The 22,149-nt window shown below is 41.6% G+C and overlaps 2 protein-coding genes across 4 annotated transcripts; one reads left to right on the top strand and one right to left on the bottom strand.

Moving 5' to 3' along the window:
• Window positions 1–18: 18 nt before the first annotated feature.
• Window positions 19–5,203, top strand: psmc2 (proteasome 26S subunit, ATPase 2). The gene is made up of 12 exons (XM_030439584.1): window positions 19–201; window positions 516–553; window positions 663–744; window positions 867–966; window positions 1,581–1,712; window positions 1,806–1,878; window positions 2,008–2,103; window positions 2,268–2,432; window positions 2,526–2,613; window positions 3,482–3,684; window positions 3,810–3,906; window positions 4,921–5,203. Exons 1-12 carry the CDS (start codon window positions 132–134, stop codon window positions 5,076–5,078), a joined length of 1,302 nt encoding a protein of 433 aa, XP_030295444.1. The 5' UTR covers window positions 19–131; the 3' UTR covers window positions 5,079–5,203.
• Window positions 5,171–22,149, bottom strand: slc26a5 (solute carrier family 26 member 5). 3 transcript variants are annotated; one of them, XM_030439578.1, is made up of 18 exons: window positions 21,944–22,149; window positions 20,130–20,425; window positions 18,515–18,654; window positions 17,947–18,057; window positions 14,637–14,815; window positions 14,184–14,348; window positions 13,623–13,858; window positions 13,305–13,452; window positions 11,887–12,000; window positions 11,722–11,799; window positions 11,411–11,506; window positions 9,767–9,873; window positions 9,482–9,551; window positions 9,279–9,371; window positions 8,031–8,135; window positions 7,454–7,660; window positions 7,206–7,260; window positions 5,171–6,060 (listed from the first exon to the last, which is right to left on the bottom strand). In XM_030439578.1, the coding sequence occupies exons 2-18, from the start codon at window positions 20,270–20,272 to the stop codon at window positions 5,912–5,914; spliced, it is 2,196 nt and encodes a 731-aa protein (XP_030295438.1). In that variant the 5' UTR covers window positions 20,273–20,425; window positions 21,944–22,149; the 3' UTR covers window positions 5,171–5,911. The 3 variants fall into 3 exon arrangements, with proteins under 3 accessions (XP_030295438.1, XP_030295437.1, XP_030295439.1); XM_030439577.1 differs by having other exon boundaries at window positions 20,130–20,422; XM_030439579.1 differs by lacking the exon at window positions 21,944–22,149 and adding an exon at window positions 21,609–21,629 and having other exon boundaries at window positions 20,130–20,422.

Here is a 22,149-nt window from a genome sequence, read left to right as displayed (position 1 = left end):
AAAGTTCCGACCCGTATTTCCGGCGACTGGCACACAGCGGCGGAAACTCAAAGCTGCTGTGTAATGGTACAGTTTGGTTGCCGGAGCAGCTCGGGCTATTTGTGAGAAACAGTTTATTCCCCGATTTAAAAATGCCGGACTATTTGGGAGACGACCAAAGGAAAACTAAAGAAGAGGAAAAGGATGACGGACCTATCAGAGGTAACCACTTTATCTGGAAATGAAAAAATACTTCTTAAACAGTCAATGCTTTGGCTAAAAGGAACGTCGACATTAGCTTCCCTAGCTAGCTTAACGTTAGCTCTGTTCTTTAATCGAGCTTCTAGTATTTACCACCTACTCAGACAACCGTGAGGGTTTGGTACATGTAACATTTAAGATGTTTGCAATAAAAGAAATTACTTTGATATGCGTAACCATGATGAAAAAAACGGCACTGCTCAGCTCGACAACAATGCTAGCGGCCCACTGACAGTCAGATTGCAGACTCATTCATGTTGTTTTCATCCTCACAGCTTTGGATGAGGGGGACATCGCTCTGCTGAAAACATATGTAAGTATGCCCTGAGTAATGCTCGCTCAGGATGAGTTCAAGATTGGTATTGCTTGCATTAGTATTAATTCAAGGTTGTTCTAATGTGGTGTTTGCTGTTCATCGTCAGGGTCAAAGCACCTACTCCAGACAGATCAAACAAGTGGAAGATGACATCCAACAGCTGCTCAAAAAGATCAACGAGCTCACAGGTGGGTGACACAACCATAGATGCGTTTAAATGGCAAATCTATTGGCCTTACTCAGATTTTCTCGTTAAACCAGTAGCTTCAAATGTCCTGACTGGATGTTTGTTTTTTTTTTGCTTTGACAGGCATTAAGGAGTCGGACACAGGCCTGGCTCCACCAGCACTCTGGGATCTGGCTGCTGACAAACAGACTCTGCAGAGTGAACAGCCGCTGCAGGTAGCAAGGTAAAGCAAACTCACAGATCTGTGTTTTGAGTCTGTAAATAAATTGTGTGGGAATGATCAAGGTACTGTGGCAGTATTTTTTTAGACTGTTTTTGCTTTTTGTGAGGACAAACACTGCATGCTCTGGCTTTAAAAAGTATTTGATCTTAAAAACAAAATACTATTTTATACGTATTCCCAATCTTTTTTTTTCTTCTTCTTCTTTTTGAGCTACTAACTACAAGCAGGTGCATTGTCAAAGTAGACTTTCTCATCATGCCCACTGTATTCACCTGAGAATTTCTCTGTCAAAATAAAAGCGTAACATATGTTCCACCTCAAATCCTAATGAATAAACTGCTAACACTTCATAATAACCCTCATTGCCATTTGGTGAATCCGTAGTTAATTGGTTAATAGTTATCTCACTGTAAACAAACAATATAAAAGCTTTATTAACTATTTATTTAGCAATTTTAAAGGTTTAAAAGTGAAATATCTATCAACATGAGTTTGCTTAACTGAAAGTTTCCATAGATTCATGATGGTTATAGTGGTGCTGAATATTCTGTAATGATTCTCTCAAACAATGACTGTTTTCTAATCCCCACTGTTTCAATGGTTTATTTAACCAGATGCACAAAGATCATCAATGCAGACTCCGAGGACCCCAAATACATCATCAATGTCAAACAGTTTGCCAAGTTCGTGGTGGACCTGAGCGACCAAGTGGCCCCGACTGACATCGAGGAGGGCATGAGAGTCGGGTGAGGCAGAAGTTTTTATCAAAATTGCTCACATTTATGTCTGACGTCTAGCGAAACAAGCTGCTAAATGTAGTGTCTCTTCTGTTCTTCCAGTGTCGACAGAAACAAGTATCAGATCCACATTCCTCTGCCACCTAAGATTGACCCAACTGTCACCATGATGCAGGTATGAATCCACCAGGGACCAAATTCTGAGAGCAAAAATGTTATCAAGAAATGTGTGGTATTATCTTCTAATTGGATTTTTGCTAATCAATAGCTTTTGTGCACCCGTGTAATTTGTCTCGCGTTTTAGGTGGAGGAGAAGCCTGATGTGACCTACAGCGATGTTGGTGGGTGTAAGGAGCAGATCGAGAAGCTGAGAGAAGTGGTCGAGACCCCCCTGCTCCATGTGAGTGTTCACAAATCAAGAAAATCCCAAATCTGAATCACTGCCAGAGTTTTTCCTGGTCACAACATTCACCCAGATTCAGATGAACACTGATGGATCAAACAGCTCTTCCCTTCCATGTCACCATTCTGATCATTTTTCTGTCTTTGTCCTCTGCTCACCAGCCTGAGAGGTTTGTCAATCTGGGTATCGAGCCTCCCAAAGGCGTGCTGCTGTTCGGGCCGCCCGGCACAGGAAAGACCCTGTGCGCTCGCGCCGTGGCCAACAGGACGGACGCCTGCTTCATCAGGGTCATCGGCTCCGAGCTGGTGCAGAAATATGTGGGAGAGGTGAGTGTGGCAAGAGTCTGAGAAACACACCGGACAAAGAATAGCAGCTGTTTAGATTCTGAGTCCTGATGAATGTAAACGTCCATTCTGTAGGGAGCCAGAATGGTGAGAGAGCTGTTTGAGATGGCCAGGACTAAGAAGGCTTGTCTGATCTTCTTTGATGAAATTGATGCCATTGGAGGTAAGGATAACCCCGCCGTCTTGTACAGTTCTATATACGGCACATTTTCTCTTGCATAGCCGTGTTCCATTCAGAATGGTGTAAACCCACTATTCTCAAAGTGTGGTATGAGTACCACTGGTGTTATGTGAACTCCCTCCAGTCATTCATGGAGGAATCCTAGATTTGTATTTTTGAAAGTGAATTAAGTTAATTTCATAACACATAGTTGATGTTATCAAACAAGAATACTATAGACTTCGTTTGTAGTCTTTCTGGTAATTTTTTTTTTGGCCTGCTATGTAGTCACATTCATGGATGTCATGTGCACACACACGTCATTCATGGTTAGTTACAAGCTAAACAAAAAATGATGGCAAGATAGTGAGTGACAGTAAATTGGATTCAAAAACTCTAAAAACAGGAAAGAGAAGTGTGGACCATTTTAGGTACTTGTGGAAACATTGAATATTAAGTGTGTCTGCAGGTTCCTTACAAAGTCCACCTTAGAAGTCATTCAGTTTTGTAGAATTTGAAAAAAACTTAATTTCCACAACCTTTTGTTGAAATGTAGGTCAGCATAACTGAAGGTAATAACCATACTCCTACATAAAAACCTACCACTACATGGGACCACATATGTACTATACTGTTTACTTAATACTTACCTAAAATGCTTAAATAAGAAAAGATAAGTTGTCCAAAAAAACAGCCTTAAAAAAAAGGAAAATCTTGAAAATGTCTTAAAAAGCATTAAATTCAAGTGTCTCATTCCTGTAGTGTAGACACCCTGGAACTATATTTTTCTCCAAAATGGAGTCAGGAAAATAAATATCCTCATGAAACACTCGAGCATTAACGTGATCGCCTGTCATCTTGAACCTGCCAGGTGCTCGTTTTGATGACGGTGCTGGTGGAGACAATGAGGTCCAGAGGACTATGCTGGAGCTCATCAACCAGCTGGATGGCTTCGACCCTCGAGGCAACATCAAGGTGCTGATGGCCACCAACAGACCGGACACACTGGACCCGGCCCTGATGAGACCTGGACGTCTGGACAGGAAGATCGAGTTCAGCCTGCCCGACCTGGAGGTGAGCGTTATCTAAGACACGAAGACATCTTCTCATGAATCTGCCACGAAACGTCACGTGATTAGGGATTGTCTACCTTCTGTTTATGAACCCATAGTCTAACCCCTGTTTGTTCTGTGTTTCAGGGTCGCACACACATCTTTAAGATTCATGCCCGCTCTATGAGTGTGGAGAGGGACATTCGTTTTGAGCTGCTGGCTCGCCTCTGTCCCAACAGCACCGGTAAGACTCACGGAGCACTCTGTTATTTGTTCTTTTAAAGACACATTCTCACTACATTTTCCTTCAACATCTTCCTCCATAGATAGATAGATAGATAGATAGATAGATAGATAGATAGATAGATAGATAGATAGATAGATAGATAGATAGATAGATAGATAGATAGATAGATAGATAGATAGATAGATAGATAGATATTTTCTTCTTCCCCCTCAGTTGACATGACTTTATCCTCCTTCTTGTTCTGAAATAAACCTTCTAGTTACTCCAGTCAACTGTTACGAATTTGACCCCATTTGTTCATTAGTGTAGTACTCATGTCTGGCCACAAGGGTGCACTGTAAACATATTGTTGCCATCTATCCAAATCATGTATCACCACATTCAGTGAATAAATGTTTATCGTAGGGGTTGATAGAATTCTCATTCTTCAGCTAAACAACCTATTTGTAATCCCAGAGAATGTTGCACTGTCACAGAGCTAAAAACAGACCTGTACGTAGTCAAGTCTTGAAAAGTTGATGCTCTGGAGATGAATGGTTTTCACAGGACAAAGGTTATGATTCAGGGGAAATCTTATTTTACTTCATCCAACAGATTATCTCAGCTGTGAACTTCTCTTAATGTTAACTAATGCAGTACAATGAATTTAAATATTATTATCAAAATCTTATAACAGCCAATCACAATATTTAAATTGCTGAAGCTGTCATTTTTTGATTAAGAAAATGTGACAATAGTGCAATAATAAAGTGCTGTACAAATGTCAAATCATCTTAATTTTCTTCAACGAAAATACAAGTATTCACTGTTTAGTTTACCATATTGTAAAGCCATAATTTTACTTTCATTTTCACTATCCTGTATATGATATCATTCTGATGTGACCACAGAAACACAAAACCTTAATCCCAAAAACTCGAGGCTACATGACTGGCTGAGCTTGTCCACAGCACTTCCTGTCGGTCCTGAAAGATGTTCTGTAAGCAAAATGTGATGTGTGTTTCCTGTCAGGCGCTGAGATCCGCAGTGTGTGCACAGAGGCAGGCATGTTCGCCATCAGAGCTCGCAGGAAGATCGCCACAGAGAAGGACTTCCTGGAGGCCGTTAACAAGGTCATCAAGTCCTACGCCAAGTTCAGCGCCACCCCCAGATACATGACCTACAACTAAGCGTGTGTGTGAGAGAGTTAACTCTGACTTTTTACTGTCAAAAGAAGCAAAGAACTGAGTCAAAAAATCTTGTCCTTTTGTTGTCATTCTTGTTCACTTATAAATAAAGTTTATTCCAGAATTGATTCTCACCACTTTCTTTTGTCAAATAACCACATGGCAACTTTTTAAGGCCTCCTGCATATACGACACAAAAAAATAACTTTCAAAAAATAGAACATTTGTTATGCTAAAAAGGTACAATACTACATTAGTGTTGCACTCTGCCTCCAACAGTAAACAGTCAAACGAACATTAAAAAAATGTGACAATGCAAATGAACCAACGCTAGGACTTTTGCTGGTTTAAATACACAATTACACAAACATACAGCAGAAAATATAATCTAATCTGTCAGCACACATCTCAGTAACCATAAACATCTGATACAGCATGATGATGACAGGCAGCTACTAAATCAGTTTCACACAGCACCTACAGAAATCATTCTAACAAGGTCATTTGGACCGGAGCAGCAGCTTACTTTAAAATGTATACCTCCCAGAAGAGTGGCGAGAACTTGAACAGAACTACTAGAATACTTTAAAAGTGCAACTCTAGACGATCCACTCGAGAGAGGATTGCAGAGGAGTAAGGCTGTAGGAATGTCACCCGGAAATCCTGAATTTCTGAATGGATAAAAGCCTCAATCATGCCCCGTCTCTCGCTTCTCTGGGCACTTTGGCGTTAACAACCTTGTCAGACTGTTGTGAAGGGAAAACATCCACCTGAGTCTATTCAATATGAATGATTGTTCACGGCTCCTGCAGATGGGTGTGAGGTGTCGGCTCCCGTCAGGTCGTTCCCCTCGCCGGAGAAGCTTGCGAGTTGGAATTCGAGTGTTGACAGCGTAGCACAGCGTCGTGGACGGTGGGGAACACCGTCTCTGGAGTCACGATCCCGGTGAAGAACTGCAGGGCGTCCAGCTCAGACAGAAGGGTTCCTTGTAGACCGAAGCAGAAATACAAGATCGGTCAGGCCAGATGAGCACTGTGTTGTCATATTCCAGTATTTACATGAAGCTACTCCCATGAGTCTTTGCTCTACCATGTGTATTAAGGAACCTTATCACAGCACACACCTGTTAGTGATGAGAGAGAGGGGAGAACTGGAGTAAATGCTGACTTCAGTGAGAGGTTGACCTGAATTTGAATTTGTTTGCAAGCTTAGAGCTGGTAGGAGAAAAATATTAATCTCCCTGGTCATTCTGTCCTCACACAGTAGGAGGTCATACGTATCCTGTACAGACATTAAAGTCTGGATTAGGATAGTGAAGATTGCTGTATGAGTTTATATCTCACAGCCTCTGCAACCAAGTTACTCAAAGCTACTGTAGATATGGCTACAGAACAGATGTCTGGCGAACCAAGCCAAGGCTAAGTTAACTGTAAAAATCGTAAGCAGGTCTTCGATCTTTCTATGTTAGAAGACTAAGTATCTCTGACCTATTTTACCTTCTAGTCCTCTGGCTAGAGGGGACAAACTGCAAAACCCCCCCACTTCCTGAAGCTATAGGTATAATTTGGGCTTTTGGGAAGACTTGTGAGGATTATCATGGCAACACTGTGCAGAAAAATGTGTTGTAAATTTGCTCCTCCAAGATCTTGTTTTACAAACTGTTTCAACGTAAGCCGTCAGTGTCTCTGGGTCTTCTTCATCTCTCCTAAATTTCTCGCCGAAATTCCACAAAAGTGTCGAGAAAAGTAATCTGGCTGTTCACAGACAAGGTGGCGTTTTAAAGGTTTTATTCATATTACATTTAGTCATGTTCACCGTCTTCCTCCCTACCTTTCTGACTTTTCCATGCAGAAATATGACATACTGGATCTTTAAAAAGCTTTTTGTGTTAAAAAAAATATCCAATTAATTAATTATCAAATGGTTGGCGATTAATTTAATCAGTGACAGCTAATCGATTCATTGTTCCAGCTCTAATAAAAAATATGACGAAGCAATATGTCTCATTAATTGATTAATCACACAAAATGATCTAGGTTAGTCTGCAGTGACAGTCTTCCAGATTCACACAGTTACAGGAGCAATTACTGCAGCAAACCAAAACGGAGCAAAGTCGTAATGATTACTCACTGTTGCAGCCGGCTATGACCACCTTTACGTCCACAGCTGCATATTCCTTCATAACCTGCAGAGACAGAGAGTGACTTACTCACTGAGGTCAAATCCTGAACATCAGGATGCAACACATAAGCATTCCTGAACAGACACTGTGGCAGCACACCAATGAAACTTCAGAGCATTCACATCTACACTTGCTGTTACAGCGAACCAGACATTAAAAATATCCTCAGGTGAGAGAAAAAAATGGGGGGGAGCACCTGTTTGATGGCTTTGGCTCCCACTGAATCAATGAAGCTGGCGGACGTCCAGTCCAGGATGATGGAGTGAACCGTGCACAGAGGCTCGATGAAGACAGCCTCCTCCAGGTCCGACTCGCTGTGTCGGTCCTCCAGCTGGCCGTTCCTCTGCTCCTCCGCCACATTGTTATGGGACAAAACCTCATGGGTCACTCCCTGCTCCTCGTACTGGAACCAAACAAAGAGAAAGATTCTTCATGACAGGAATTCAAACAAGCCACAAGGTACATCAGGTTGTCATTTTTGGGTGTTTCTGGTTCCAGCCGCAGAGAGCCGAGGTCAGAAAAGTCCAAATTCCACCGATAGCTATACATGTGAAAGCTTGTCTGGTGGAAAAACATCACCCATTAAACCTCCCGAGGGTTCGGGCACTCCCTGCTCGTGTACGTCAGCCTGAGGAACAAGTTTTCCAGTCCTTCCAGGATTTACACAAGCCCCTACGTGACAGACATATAGCCGCATGCTGCATATTTACACTGTCAACAAAGCTGACTGTGCATATACACAACAAGCCACCGGGCAGAGAACACAGACTCACCTTGGCACAGATCTTCAGTGGAGTGCTGTGGCTGCCGTTGGCCTTCTCCTTCAGTTTCCTTCTGGCTTTTCGAACAGCTTGTAAGTCCTCAGGGTTTACTCCCGTCTGTGAACACATCAGCAGCAGCAGCAGACAGGTCAAACAGTTTGTAAAATTGTTTTCAGCAGCTCAGTTCTAACATGCACTTCTCGTCCATGCTCATATGGCTCTAAAATATGATCTGATGAGGAAAAAATAAATATTCCTGTAACTTTGTTATGCTTGTAGCACTTTTAAAAAGGCGCATTCTGATGTACATCTAATGATAACTTAATTGGTCATAACCAGCTAATTATCTTAAAAGCTGGTAGTATTATTTTGTCTTTTAACTTTTTTGAGGTGAAAGTAAAGATAGGAAAACTACAGCCATGGCTTAATTAAAGTTTAATTTAAACATAATCTGGTTAAAGGAAATCAGCTACTTGATGTTGCTTTTTTACTTCTTTTATTTCTTCCAGGCTGCAGCAGAATCTCCAGCATTCTTTTCAGAAGTCATCTGAGAAGTGCCACAGTACGGTTGAATCAGTTTTCGTCAGTTTTCACAGTCGAAGCAGATTGTTAGTTTATCACTAATAATCTGTGTTGCCATATATCACCATGTCAACATGACAGAAATCTCTTTGTTAGGAGTCATGTTGATGATAAGAAAAGTTTGATGTCACGCTCAACTGCAAGCGGCAAACTTAGTTTAGCTGAGCATAAAGAGTGGAAGCAGAGCCAGTGTGGGGAAGCCTAGCCGCTCCGAAAATCATCATGCATCTAGGAAACTGAGTCAGTTGTATCCAAAATGGGTGTTCTCTGCCTATGTAATATTTTGTTATTCTATTATAATATAAACTGTGTATAAGATTTCACTTCTGCAGGTTTGGGATTAACTACTTGTTTCTTCAACAACCCGTGGATTGACAGAGACAACACACAAACAGAGGATGTCTGTCAATGTCACATTCCTGCGTGCTCGCAGTCAAGTTGTTTTCGCATTCATTTAATTACATGTCTCTCTGTACCAGTAGGGATAAACACATTGTGCCGACAATGTCCGTTAATTCTAGACTTCAGTGCACAGCCTGTTTAGAACCTGTCTGACTCCTTGACTACAAGTATTCCTGCTAGACCTCTGCTCCAGTAAAGGAAAATTTAAAAAAAAAGCACATTTCTTTAACATTTAGTACAGTACTCCATAAACACACACACGGCGGTTAGGATTACCTTCTCCTTGAGGGTGTTCACATAGAGGTCACTGTTAGCAAAGTAGATTGAAGAGTTGGAGTGGAAAATCTTAATCCCCTCGTATTCAGCCGCCTGGGAACAAAAACACCAGTTGCAGGTGTTCAGAATTCAGGCCAACAGACTGAGTGCGACATTTCCAGCCTGCGTTCAGACTGCAATGTTTTCTACTATAACAGGCTCACCTCTTCATACTCGTCCACATCACAGTACAGCCCTGTGCCGGAAACATGACCAAGGACAGCACTTTTAGGGCTGAAAGACAAGGACAAAGGTCAGACACACGTAAAAGAATTTAATGTAAAAGTTATTTAGCTGACTGTTAGCAGGCCTGGAGCACCGTCCATACCCGTTCATGCAAATGATATGTGGCATCGCGGTGATTCAGAGAAAATAGTGAATAACGATGTGATGGAAACAGAACAAAAACACATTTGGACTAACGACAAGCATCTGTCCATTTTCAGCACCTCTGTGTTCTGTAGATGACTGTTATTATGGCGAACGCGACGGCCACCAGGAGGCCGTAATCCAGACCCAACAGCACAGACGCCACAAAGGCCACCAGCCAGATGGCCTGAGAGAGAAAGAGGGAAGAAACAGAAATATACAGACAGAAATTGTTACAGCTGCATCCTGTTTTCTTCATCAGATGGGGAAAAAAAAAACAAGGTGTTCTCTTATCTTGATTTTGACACAGTGACATCACTGGTGTCATGGTGAAACCTTTACATCAGCTAAAATCACCAAATAAAGATTCAGTTCTACTATTGCATTGTGTTTATAAGGTCACTCTACATTGTTCTCTTTCCAAGGTGGACTATGACGTCTAACTGAACAGTGGTAAGATTAAATTGCTCTATCCTGTCAGATTCCTTCTGAAATTTGCGTTGCATCGCAATCCAACTCGCAGATTCAGGTTCACTAATCTATAAAACAGAAATATATGAAGTTGATCTTGTTTGTGTTGTACATAACAAAACTGATAAAAAATAAACCTGCAAGTATCCCTCCCAACGTTGAGATGGACTGCTCCATTTAAACACACACAAACACAGGCACAAACAGTTCAATCTGCAGCTGGACTTCAGCCAACATAAACTGTAAGGAGAAGTAGAAGTTGCCAAAAAAGTCGCAAAGTACTGTTCAGTTGCCTTGGATCAGTGCCAAACTGTTGTTAAATGCCTTTGGTACCTAGCTCGGGTGGAACTGTACCACATTACTTAAGATTATTAATCAAAAATCTCATTGTGTTAATATTGTGTCAAAGTACCAATAGTCATACCTACAATATTGTCACATCATGAGTATTGTGGTGTAAAAATAAGATAATAATTGATTTGTCACCAATCTACCATTTATCAAGTGCTTTTGAAGCGATTTTAAAACATCAGGGTATATATCATGTGTTGCAATATTACGGAAGAGGATTAGGGCCACATGTGAATTTTTTTTTTTAGTTCTGACTTTAAATAGCTCAGTGCTTGGGGACTTGAAGGTCGCCGGTTCAAGTCCCACCCGGACCAAGAAAGAATGATGTGGACTGGCAGTTGGAGAGTGCTTGTTCACATCCTGGGCATTGCCGAGGTGCCCCTGAGCAAGGCACCGACCCCTAACACTGCTCATTGGGCGCCGTAGCATGTGTGGCTGCCCCTTCGCTCATCTCCTCTACACTGTGTGTGTTTGTGTGTGCGCACCTGTGTGTAATGTGAGTGGAAAAAGGAATTTCCCAATTTGGGATTATAATAGTATATCAAAAAAAAAAAAAAAAAAAAAAGTCAGAATTCTGACTTTTTTCTCAGAATTCTGACCTTAAAGTCAGAACTAAAAAAAAAATTCACATGTGGCCCTAATCCTCTTCCGTTCAATATAGCCGTAAAATACAGAGATTATTCTAAAGCCATATCATCCAGCCCCAGCTCACAGCTAGACTCCTGAATAAAAACAAGTAGGCTCTTAATTTTTACATTCAAAACTTCCGTTCATTCAACACTAACATTGAATTTTTCTTGGAACACTATCCTTCACCATCAGTTTAAAATCAGATCACCAAAAACCGCAGTGCAACAAAAAAAAGTGCAGAGCACTACCCTGATAAGATTTGACAAACTGACCAGTTCAATCTTGCTGGTCCTCCACAGAGCAGGAATGTCCCTGAACTGTTTGAACATCCCCAACAGATTCACCATGATGATGGCAGCCAGTGCAGTCTGGGACACACAACAGAGGGGAATACAACATGAGGACAAAACTATACAGAACACATAAATAAAAAAAAGCTACTGGCAGTGATTTGTTCTCATGAGGTGAAAAATGAAGCATAAACTAGTTTTTGTTAAGAGACCGCAAACAAAAAGTGTCTGCATCTGTGATGCTGAGCTGCCAGACAGGAAGCTTGTGGCTCAGTGTCACCAGCTCCACCCACCTGAGGGAGCGGCTGGAAGACGAAACCGATGGCAACCACCACCAGCAGCACCACGAGAGACGACAGCAGCCCTGCGATCTGAACACAAAGTGATAACGGCGTCACCTCTCATTGTCACTGTCATCTCTCCTGTAGAGGAAGTGCGTGTATGCGTTTGTGTGTCACCTGTGTCTTTCCACCAGTGCTCTCCTGCACCAGGCTCCTTGACATGGAGCACGTGATGGCGAAGGTTTGGAAGAAAGAGCTGATGAAGTTACACAGGCCGAGGGCGATCAGCTCCTGAAACACAGTACAGTGTCACAGACTGACATGACTTTCCATACCCAACTGTTATAGTAAAATGCAACATATACAGTGAAATATGGTTGTGTCTTTATTTAGTTAACTACTGGTTTGTTTGGTTTTTCTCTAGTTCTGCTTGTGGATCCATGTGACTTGTGTTTACACGCTCCGGCACTGTAAACCACAACAAACCAAATACAAAAACACAAGATCCTTTCCACCATGGCTCAGACCAAACAACTCATAACCATAACCTTGTTTAATGTAATCTATATATACACGCAGCAGGTGAATGAACACATTTTCTTTCAACATTAAACCTACTTTCTGAAGCGTCACTTAAAGGTTCTGCATTGCCAAAAGTGAGACTTCCGTATCTTTTTTATTATAAAGCACGTCTAGGTGCTATGCAAGTGATACATAATACAATTAATTTTATTAATTAATAATAATAAATGTTTAAAAAATTAAAGTTAAAATTAAGTTAAAAAAATTAAAAATGTATTAATAATACAAAATATACACAGGGTTCGTACACATTTTTCAAGGTCAAATTCAAGCACTTTTCAAGCACTTTTAAGGGTCATTTTTAAGATTTTCCAGCACCTTACTGCTGGGGTAAAATACAGATCTAAAGGAATATATATACTTGTGATTTTTTTCTTCACTTTTTATCACAATTATGTACATTGTATTATGCTGTAAACATCTAAAATTATATTCTATAATAGCAAAAACTTCAGAAATTAATTATCCAGTCTGATCCCAATTTTGTAAAAGACACAGAGTTATAATGTCGAGCACTTTCAAGCACTTAAACTAAAATCCAAGCACTTTTCAGACCTTGAAAACACAACATTGAAATTCAAGCACTTTCAAGGATTTCAAGCACCCGTACGAACCCTGTATACATATATATTTTAAAACTGTGCCTTTAAGTGAGCTGTCAGGATTTTTGTAAGTTGTGATGTCACTGATATACAGCCCCACCCTCAGCCACGTTCCGAGCAAAGCCATAATTACTCAAACTTGTGTCAGCAACATTTTCACTGTGTGACATCGTTAAAAAGCAGAACAGAAACCGGATTATTTTACTAAATGGACAAGTCTAGCTGGGAGATCAGGTTTCTCATATCTCTTATCTCAAGCACAGTAAAAAATAAATAAATACATTTAAAAAAAGAACAGGTTTCTTAGAATGTAACCCGTTTTCCCAAATTCATGTCAACGCACCAATTGTTGTTGGTTAACAAGCTTGGCCCATGATAGAGTTCACTGTGCCGGGCTATATCCAGACTCACCTGGTTGCCGTCCACGGTGTAGCCGTGCTTCAGGGCAAAGATCTTGGCAAGTGAGACACCCATTGAGAATCCTACAATGGCTATAGCAAAGGAATCTGTGACCAAACTGGGTAACAGAGAGAAGTCTGGGAGGGATGGAGGAAGAAGCCTGAGAACACACAAGATAACGCTTGTAGTACATCAAGCACAAGTATCTAAAACCACCAGAACATTCAGCTCTCCCAGCTCTACAATCCACTGACTAAAGTACAATCCTCCGAGACATCTTCAGAGACATTCCAGAAATTCACCTGAAAGAATGACAACATAGAAACGTACCCTGTTGGTATCTTCCCAACCACACCCACGCTGTAGTCTTCAGATAACAATAGGCCGTACGAGACGCCGGTTGACACGATGACCACGATAATCTCTCCAGGAATGGGAATGGGCAGTTTCTTCTTGAACCGCTCGTTGAGGTCTTTGATCACGTATAGGAAGACCAGGCAGACGAGGCCCAGGATGAGAGTGGTGACATTGGTGCTGGTGATGTCACTGACTACCGCGCTGACGCTCTGCGGCAGAGGACAAAGGACAGTTTGAAAGCATCTAAGCTGCCTATTTTTTTGAATTTACTACACATTCAAGACAACTAAAACACTCACTCAGAAGAGTGCAAATCTCTGCTAAAGCCCAATAGGTCCCTTTAATTCAATTAGTCCTAATCACCATTTGTACATCTCTGAATCCCCATTATTTCAGCTGTACATTAGCAGTAGTTGCAGGTCTCTATGCCTATTTTTTACTGTAAAGCAGCTGGAAAAAAGACCAGGATCCACATCAAAATCAGCCATCTGGCCATCTCCCTCCTACAAACCCTCCATTGCTATTAAAACTCACAAAAATAACAGAGAGGGGTCCACTGAAGCGCGGTGTTTTCACCCCCAGCAGGTACTTAAGCTGAGAAACAACGACGTGCACAGCTGCTGCTGTGGTGAAGCCTCGCACCAGGGGCTCTGTGAGGTAAATCGCCACGAAGCCAAATCTGAGAAGCCCGAAGACAAACTGAAAGAAAGTGATAAAAAAAAGAGAAAGTATGAAATACGAAAGAGGTATGGCGATAAGATTGAGCTAGTTTTGTTTCAAATAAAAACACCATTCAAGATGTGGATACATCAACAGTGAATCAGACATCCTTTGGGTAAACAGTGATTTCGAGCGTGAGAAGGTTTCAGAAAGCTGTATCACTTTCCTGTGAGGCTTTAACCAAATAACAGATTCTCTGTCGGAGGCTGAAGGCAGCTCTCACTTTCTGGATGTGTGTGGTGTTTGTTTGGTTTTTTTCAGGCTGACCTGGATGATTCCCACCAGGGTCGTTAGCACAACGGCAACCTGCACCCGCTTGGCATCACGAGCCGCCACGTCCACGACATCAGACATGTTGGATCCGTTTGCAGGCAAGATAAACATGGAGTCTGGGGCTTCCCTCACTGCTACACCCCCAATCATCAGACTTACTACAGCAAAGGTGCCTGCAGATCAAAAAACACAGGACAGTTTATCAAACTTTATGTCTGAATCGTGGAGTTCTTCATCTATCCAGGTTTGGTTCTACAGTATTTTGATCTCCACTGTAACTGTAGAATCATGCACCTAAACTGTGTGTGTGTGGGGGGGGGGGGTTGTGCCTACACTTAGTGCAGTATCCCTCTGAAGGAAAAGGCCATCTTGTCCAGCACTTGAACAGCAGCCCAGTTATTCACTCTCGATCTCTGCCAGAAGTTGAGAGCTCATCATTTCCAAAGCAACTCAGATTTACCTTAGTGTAGAGGCCATTTTACAGTCACAGTAACTGCTGCCGGTTGTTAATTTAAGATCAAGTCTTGTGTTTTAAAGGTTGAGAGGGTTTGGTTTATCGTACCCATTTGTCTGGTGTTGACCAGGAGATCAGGTCAGATGAGGAGAGCGGGGTCAGGGACATTTTACAATCCTGCTGCTCCTGATGTCATTTATGGACACATCGAAACCACCTCCTAATCTGGATCAGTGTGCAACTAGTGAATCTTCAGAGAGTTAATAAAGCTGACCCCCTGTGTGTGGGACAGAGAGTGCTGGCATTTGGAGCTCATCATACTGTTCTTGGCGCTGACTGTGGAATGCAACCTGGCTGTGTGAAAAGGCCACTGACTGTCTTAAAGACCACCAATTACTTAGCCAGGATTAAACATAACAACATGGGAATGGGGTTAGAACAGCACAAGTACATTTCCTCGAAATATTGTGTCAAAGATTTGTTGTATGACAAAATGATGAGACCATACTGACGTTGATGAGAGTTTCACCGCCACTAGTGCTTAAAATACAGCCACGTGAGAGAACATGAAGCAGATGTGTAAAGAGAGTATCATTCCAAACTAATTAATCTCAGAACTCATGGATTTTCGTGCATAAATTGTTTCATTTTTTTAAGTATTCTGCTGTGTCCGTTGGTTTGTTGGTTGGTTGTTTTTTTCAGCAGCACCACACAAACACTACTGAACACATTTCCACCAAACCTGGATTTTGTTTTCCAAAATAACTATCCACTAGCTTTCCCTTTCTCGCAACCAAAATTTCATTCTGTGTAGTATTAATGTAGGTCTTTCACATCTAGAAGTTATTTGGTTCTGCATAAAAGACACAGAGCTTGCTAAATATAGCTTGAAAAAAAACACACCTACTAAGATATAATGTGTGCATATTTGACGAACAAAGTTTGTCATAATTTCCTTTAAACTCTGTGTGAAAGTAATAACATTCATTGCAGGTATGTAATAAAAAAATTTAAAAATGTGATAATACTTATTCATTGTTTAATTTCTCAAAAATCTTTGTGTGATACCTACCACGCCAGATATTCATAAATTCAGGACATTTGAAAGTTACAGCTTGTCATAGCTTGGTTAGTTGCATACTAGATGGTGTCATATTGTTTCCTGTAAACTGGACAAATCATTTTTCTTACTTCCTTAGCCCAATACACTTATATTATTTCATAAATGAAAACTTTTCTGAACCGGTTTCTGACATAATCAACTCGTAGCATTTGACAATAAAGCAAGTCTGGACTAATCCCACCAGAAATGGGCTTGGTCAGATTGCAAAATGGATTGCAACATACTCAGAAGGCAATCATGATTCATTTCCTTATTGAACAGTTTGATGTGATAGTGAGATCACAGAGCCGTGCTTAATTGGAAAAAGCCTAGAAGAAGAGTGCCACTGTCAAAACACATGCTACGCTAACAGAAAAGTTAGTTTTTTTTTACAAGTTTGGCTAAGTTGCTGATGTTGGAAATTAGTTTAGTGAAGGCCAAGCTTTGAAAATTCATAACAAAAAAAGCATTTGGAGTAGTGCTTTAGTGGAGCTATAGGACTGTGTAAGGCCCCAGGAATTATTACTATATTCATTTTTTTATGAATTACATTTGCCAGCTGCCTTCTATATTCTGACCAAAACTGTGACCTCAAATAAAAGTACAGCAAGACTGTAGGGATGGATACCTATTGTACATCCAGTAGATAACTGCAGATCATTGCAGTGGAACATTATGACAAATGTTTTATCTTCTTTCAGTTTCACGGATATACAGTCTCTTATCAGTGTCGGCCTTCACTACAGGAAAATGGGGCAAAGTAACACCAAAACAAACACTGCAGTCCTCTGTCAATATTATCATATCTGAGCCATGTACAGATTTCACCTTAGCCCCACTTATTCACAGGCTAGGTGCTGACCACTCTAAGTGTGTGTATGCGTATCCCTCTGATTGAAAAGGCCATGTTGCCCAGCACTTGAACAGCAGCCCAGTTATTCCCTCTCGCTCTCTGCCAGAAGTTAAGAGATCATCATTTCCACAGCAACCTGTTTTCTGACTAAATTTGTGGCAGAGGCAGTGAAGCCAACTGCTTCCTGTTTGTCATTTCATATCAGATCCTTTTTTTTTCAAAGAGTTGAGTGGGTTTAGTTTGAAGCGCTCATTCGCCATGTGGAGATAACTTTGAGCTGACATTTGAGACTCCTCGGTGCCCTTTCTAAGAACGAAAGTACCCAGATGAGTGAGATGTCAGGGGTGGGGTCAGGGAAATTTCACAATCCTGCTGCTCATGTCAGCTGAGGAAAGCCTATCACGTCGGACTGAAAACATTTCCTCAACATGCAATCTCAAAGAAAACGTTATCTTTCCTCCCATAATCTGGCTCAGTCTGTAACTTGTTCAGATGTTTAATTGAGCTGATACTGAGAACGCTGCTGTAGCCCCTGTGTGCGTGGGACAGAGACAGTTGGCATTTTTAACTGATCGTGTGACTGTGAGGAGCAACCTAGATGTTTGAAAGGCCACTGACTGATCACTTCTTAAAAGCATATCCACCGTTATTCATTTAGAACATGATGGATAACAACAAACACCGGATAAGGACACACTTCCCTGAAATATTATGCCACAAAAATGGTACAAAGTTTGCCTTTGTTGTTCATCGTTTTCTTAATCTATGGCAGTCTTGGCATTGTCTTTTTGCTGCCTTGCTCCTTCTGCTGAATCTCTATCTTGGCTCCAGCCACAGACTATAGAAGGAGATTTATGACCCGAAGCCTCGACAGGCAGCTTTAACAGTTTCTCACCTATGGATATGTGTCTGGAAGTGCCAAAAAAGGTGTAGAGCAGGACTGGGTAGAATGAGGAGTAGAGGCCATAAACTGGAGGCACAGCAGCCAACATAGCATAGGCCAGACCTGTGGAGCAGAGGAAAGGGACAGATGTAAAAAAGCTTGAAAGTCCCAGAAGCCAAATGATTGCATCACAACCTCAGCGCTGCAGAGATACCAAAACAGAGACAGCGTGACGCTGAGAGCAGCCCCTCAGGAGCTGGCAGCTGGCCCATCTCATGTTTAATCTTTTTGTCATTCCAGATGACTAGCCAGGCAAAGTTAGCTTATGGTTACTGTACAAAGCATTGGAATAGCTAACATTGTTGGCTTCATTATTCTGTCAAGGTAATGTTTGCCAGGCTCTCAAACAAAGATATGGGCGACAAAGGGTCGTGGTGAAGTGTTTTGCCAACACAGCACTCCACAACAGCTTTCACATATTCGATAGAACTCTATGAAAGAGATCAACTCCAGTCTTCTAATAGATACTGTCCGAACAGGACCTCAATCAGTAGTGCAGCAGGGTCTGCAGGGCACTGACCTTGAGGGAGCTGCACAACTCCTGTGCTGAGTCCTGAGACCACATCTGATAACAGGTACTGCTTGACTGGATAGGACGGCAGCCATGTTAGAATCGGCAGGAAGGTCAAAACCGCCGCCTTGGCCTTTTCTGTTGAACACCTATGAAAGAAAACAAGCGGGTGAACCGATCAGTTTGTTATAAAAAAAAAACTGTATACCAATAAAGTCAGCACATCATTACATAACACTTAATTCTCACACCCTACCAAAAACCGTTAATCACCATGAGAGAGATGGGAGGGGTATGTTTAACAAGGAATTCAAGGAACTATAAAATAGATCATTACTGGCAGCATGACGGGACGTCATACTTCCTCTAACATTGTTAGTGTTAGCCAGATCCTAAAATAGCATAAAAAGTATGAGGAGTTTTCTACATTCTAACTCTTCAAATACAAGATGTTGCTAGGTTTGTACAAGTCAGACTGGCTTTGTAACTATAATGGAAGAGTCACATACCAGTGCAGAAGTTCACTGGTAGTCTGCCACATATATCATCTGTCTTTTGTCTGTTTGTATACTAGGAGGAGGAACCGTGACTGTATCAAGAAACCTCTAATGTTCTTCTATTCTGTGACGGGACAAACCCTTTAAATAAACCTTATCAGGACTTGTGTCATTTCACATCCGAATCGGGAGCCAGACGTTTTAGCAGCGATTCACTGTTCAAACACCCATAAAACACCGACAGGTGAGCAAAGGCACATTCTTAAAATGAGTAAAGCTGCACCCGAAGTGTTAGCTCAAGTCGAGCTCATTGCGTACATGATGCTGTAATCTGTCACCGCATGCTACCATCCACAGACTGGACAATAGGGACAGTCAACCACCGCTGACGCATGTTCATTTAGTTAATCATACAGTGTCAGGCGGTTTAGACAGAGCAGGATGCCTTTCCAGTGAACAAGCCACAAGGCAGGAAGAGAAGCATTTTGCATAAGAGGGACTTTTCGCAAAAACTTCTTGATAATGCAGAAACAATTACTTAAATATAATCATTTGCTCAATGAAGTGAAAAGTCATTAACCATGAATCCACTATACGGATAATTGAATATCTATCTAGGAAAATTCTCAGGAAAACAAAAAGAAAAGAAACATTTGCTCCTGTTCCATTATAAAGACCGAACAATTATCGGTTAATGCACCGACAACATGTCTGCTGTATAATTATATTTCTTTGTGATTAACTGATAACTCAGTAAGTCAGTGATTACTTTCCTTCACAATTGTCCTGAAGCTAAATAGATGTCTTCAAAGTGCTGGTTTTGTCTGATCAGCTGTCCAAAGATATCCAAATTTCAGTAACATTACATTTTTGCTTAATGGCTGCTTTAAATTATTAATCCACTATCAAAAATGTCAGTGAATGTTTTTTTTTTAAATCAACTAATTGATTGATCGGATGAACTTTTTTTTAACTCATGACTAATCAAATCCTAGATCTTATTTTTTAGATATATATCTAAAAAAAATACATTTAACTGAGCCATTTAGGAATACTTTGACTTGTATCAATACGTCTACACGTATTCGATGATTTGCTGAACAGTACTTTAGCAGGGCTAAACTTACCGGCAATGGTTTGCCAGCCTCTGTCGGAGGGTGGTGGAGTTTTCTTTGCGATGGAGAAGCTGCGTCCGGAGGAAGGCTTCATCATAGACCGGGCGATCTATACTGTACATCAGCTGTGAGTCTGCAGCTTCTTCTGGGTCCATGACAGTGGCAGGAGGGCAGACGTATAAGGTGTAGGTCTCTCTGGTGTGGTTTATCTCTCCTGCTTTTTCTTCTCAGTCATTGTTCTGGCTGGTTTATCCTCATTCCTTTCAACCGCTCCAACTCTAAACTTCTGTCAGCACTTCCGCTTTCTGCTTGGAGGAAATAGAAAACAAGATGGATGTTATTCCAACACTAACCGTTGGTTCACCACTTTGAAATGATAACAGGAGTGGGAGTGATGATAACCGACCAGGCGTTTTGAGTTTGTGCACTGTGGTGCTGATAAGAGAGACTCCAGTTGAATTTGCAAGGCTTACCACCTTAGATGTTTTATCAGATTTTTAGCAAATATCTGGTGTTTGGCTAGTGCATGAAACTGAATGTGAGCTATCTTTGCGACAAAGTCTGCTGTTAGCAAAATGAAATGGGTAAAGGTTCAACTCCCGTCATTTCTCTCAACGGCCCTGCCGTCACATGCCTTCGCGCTTCGACATCTTTGGAACCAAGAATGTACGCAAAATATGATGTTTATTTTTCTTTCAACTGTACAGTTTGTCAGTTGGACTCCACTGAAGGTTGATGCCTTCAAAGTAAGACAAAAACTGGGACACCAACACAGGGTTGGTCCCAACTTCACACAACTTCCCAGTGAATTTACAGAAAGCTTACCTCCGGGTACTGAAGAAAGCTTTTGTTCATGTATGAAAGTTCAGCATACAGGGGGTTGGACCAAGTTTGTTTCATTCACCCATGATTAGCAAACTGATTTTTTTTTTGGGGGGGGGGTTCTTTAGATTTGAGGGGTCATAGACTCTACCCGTCTCAAATCTCAGTCAGATATAGAATCAATGAGTCAAGCAGACTAAACATATTCAACTTAAACAACCCCTCTGCCACTGCACTCTCTGCTTCTAATGGATGGAGGGGGTGGATTTTGGTCTTTTTGCTAACAGAGGGGATGGCAGCCCCTCTCATCCCCTGTCATCCTGCCTACTGCGCATACAGTAGGTATCTGCTTTTAAATGAACTGGTGATGCTTACAACCTCTGAACGGCCATGCTTTTCTTTTAAGACACACAAGTATGAAACATAAGAATCCATGTAGTGCCACTGTGTGTTGAGTGTTCTATTTAACGGTGTTGTGTCTCAGTCATAAAACGTACTGTAATGTGGGTTTAGGGGTAAATAAACACACTGGTGGCTAATGCTGTAAAAGATGCTAATACAGACAGTTTTATCATTTTAAATGTGACAATGGTGTCATAATGACACGGACACTAACCCAGCTATTTTAAGGTGGGATTTTTACAAATGAATCACTTCTCGTTGACTCACAGTGAGACTGGATGGACCGGAACTCATCAGTTCTCCTCACACAGTCAAATCTCTGACGTGAAAACAGTTGAGCGCCTCGAGCCCTCTTCCCGTTTCCCCTAACGTTACCTGACGTTAGCTAGCTAACATGATGTTGATGAAGGACGAACGGTGACTCCATAAATTACAACCGTGAGGACATGTCATGCTCGTGTTACAAGAACGAACCAGTAGTCGAACTGTGGGGCTGCTAGTGTGACCTCGCTTTGACATGACAGGAGATGACCCCCACCCTGACTCTCCACAGTTCAGCATTTAAGCTAACCTAAAGATGCTAGTAAAGACTTGGGTCTTACCTCCGTACTCCTCCAGCTCCTGGGGATGCTGCCGGCTGAAGGAGGATATGGTTTTATAAAGCGACCTCCTGAGTTAAAGTTTAACAGGGACAACGTCCTTCGCGGGTAGCAACAGACACTTTATGATAGACCAGAGATAGGCAACGCTGAAGGGATGAATTACTCTACAGTGGAATTCCCTCTCACCTTCCGGTCTGCAAGGATGG

The sequence above is a fragment of the Sparus aurata genome, chromosome 14 (genome assembly GCF_900880675.1).
Source record: "Sparus aurata chromosome 14, fSpaAur1.1, whole genome shotgun sequence".
Classification (NCBI taxonomy): Eukaryota; Metazoa; Chordata; class Actinopteri; order Spariformes; family Sparidae; genus Sparus; species Sparus aurata.
Note: the sequence above shows the minus strand (reverse complement) of the source record. Positions and strands in the feature narration are given on the sequence as shown.

Bases quoted from the DNA above. Each gene is read 5' to 3' on its own strand.
- psmc2 (XM_030439584.1), top strand. From the start codon at position 132: ATGCCGGACTATTTGGGAGACGACCAAAGGAAAACTAAAGAAGAGGAA. The intron at 202-515 runs GTAACCACTTTA...TCATCCTCACAG, and splicing joins GGATGACGGACCTATCAGAG to CTTTGGATGAGGGGGACATC. The intron at 554-662 runs GTAAGTATGCCC...GTTCATCGTCAG, and splicing joins TCGCTCTGCTGAAAACATAT to GGTCAAAGCACCTACTCCAG.
- slc26a5 (XM_030439578.1), bottom strand. From the start codon at position 20,272: ATGGACCCAGAAGAAGCTGCAGACTCACAGCTGATGTACAGTATAGAT. The intron at 11,800-11,886 runs GTGACACACAAA...CTTTGTGTTCAG, and splicing joins GCACTGGTGGAAAGACACAG to ATCGCAGGGCTGCTGTCGTC. The intron at 7,661-8,030 runs GTGAGTCTGTGT...GTTTGGTTCCAG, and splicing joins CACTGAAGATCTGTGCCAAG to TACGAGGAGCAGGGAGTGAC.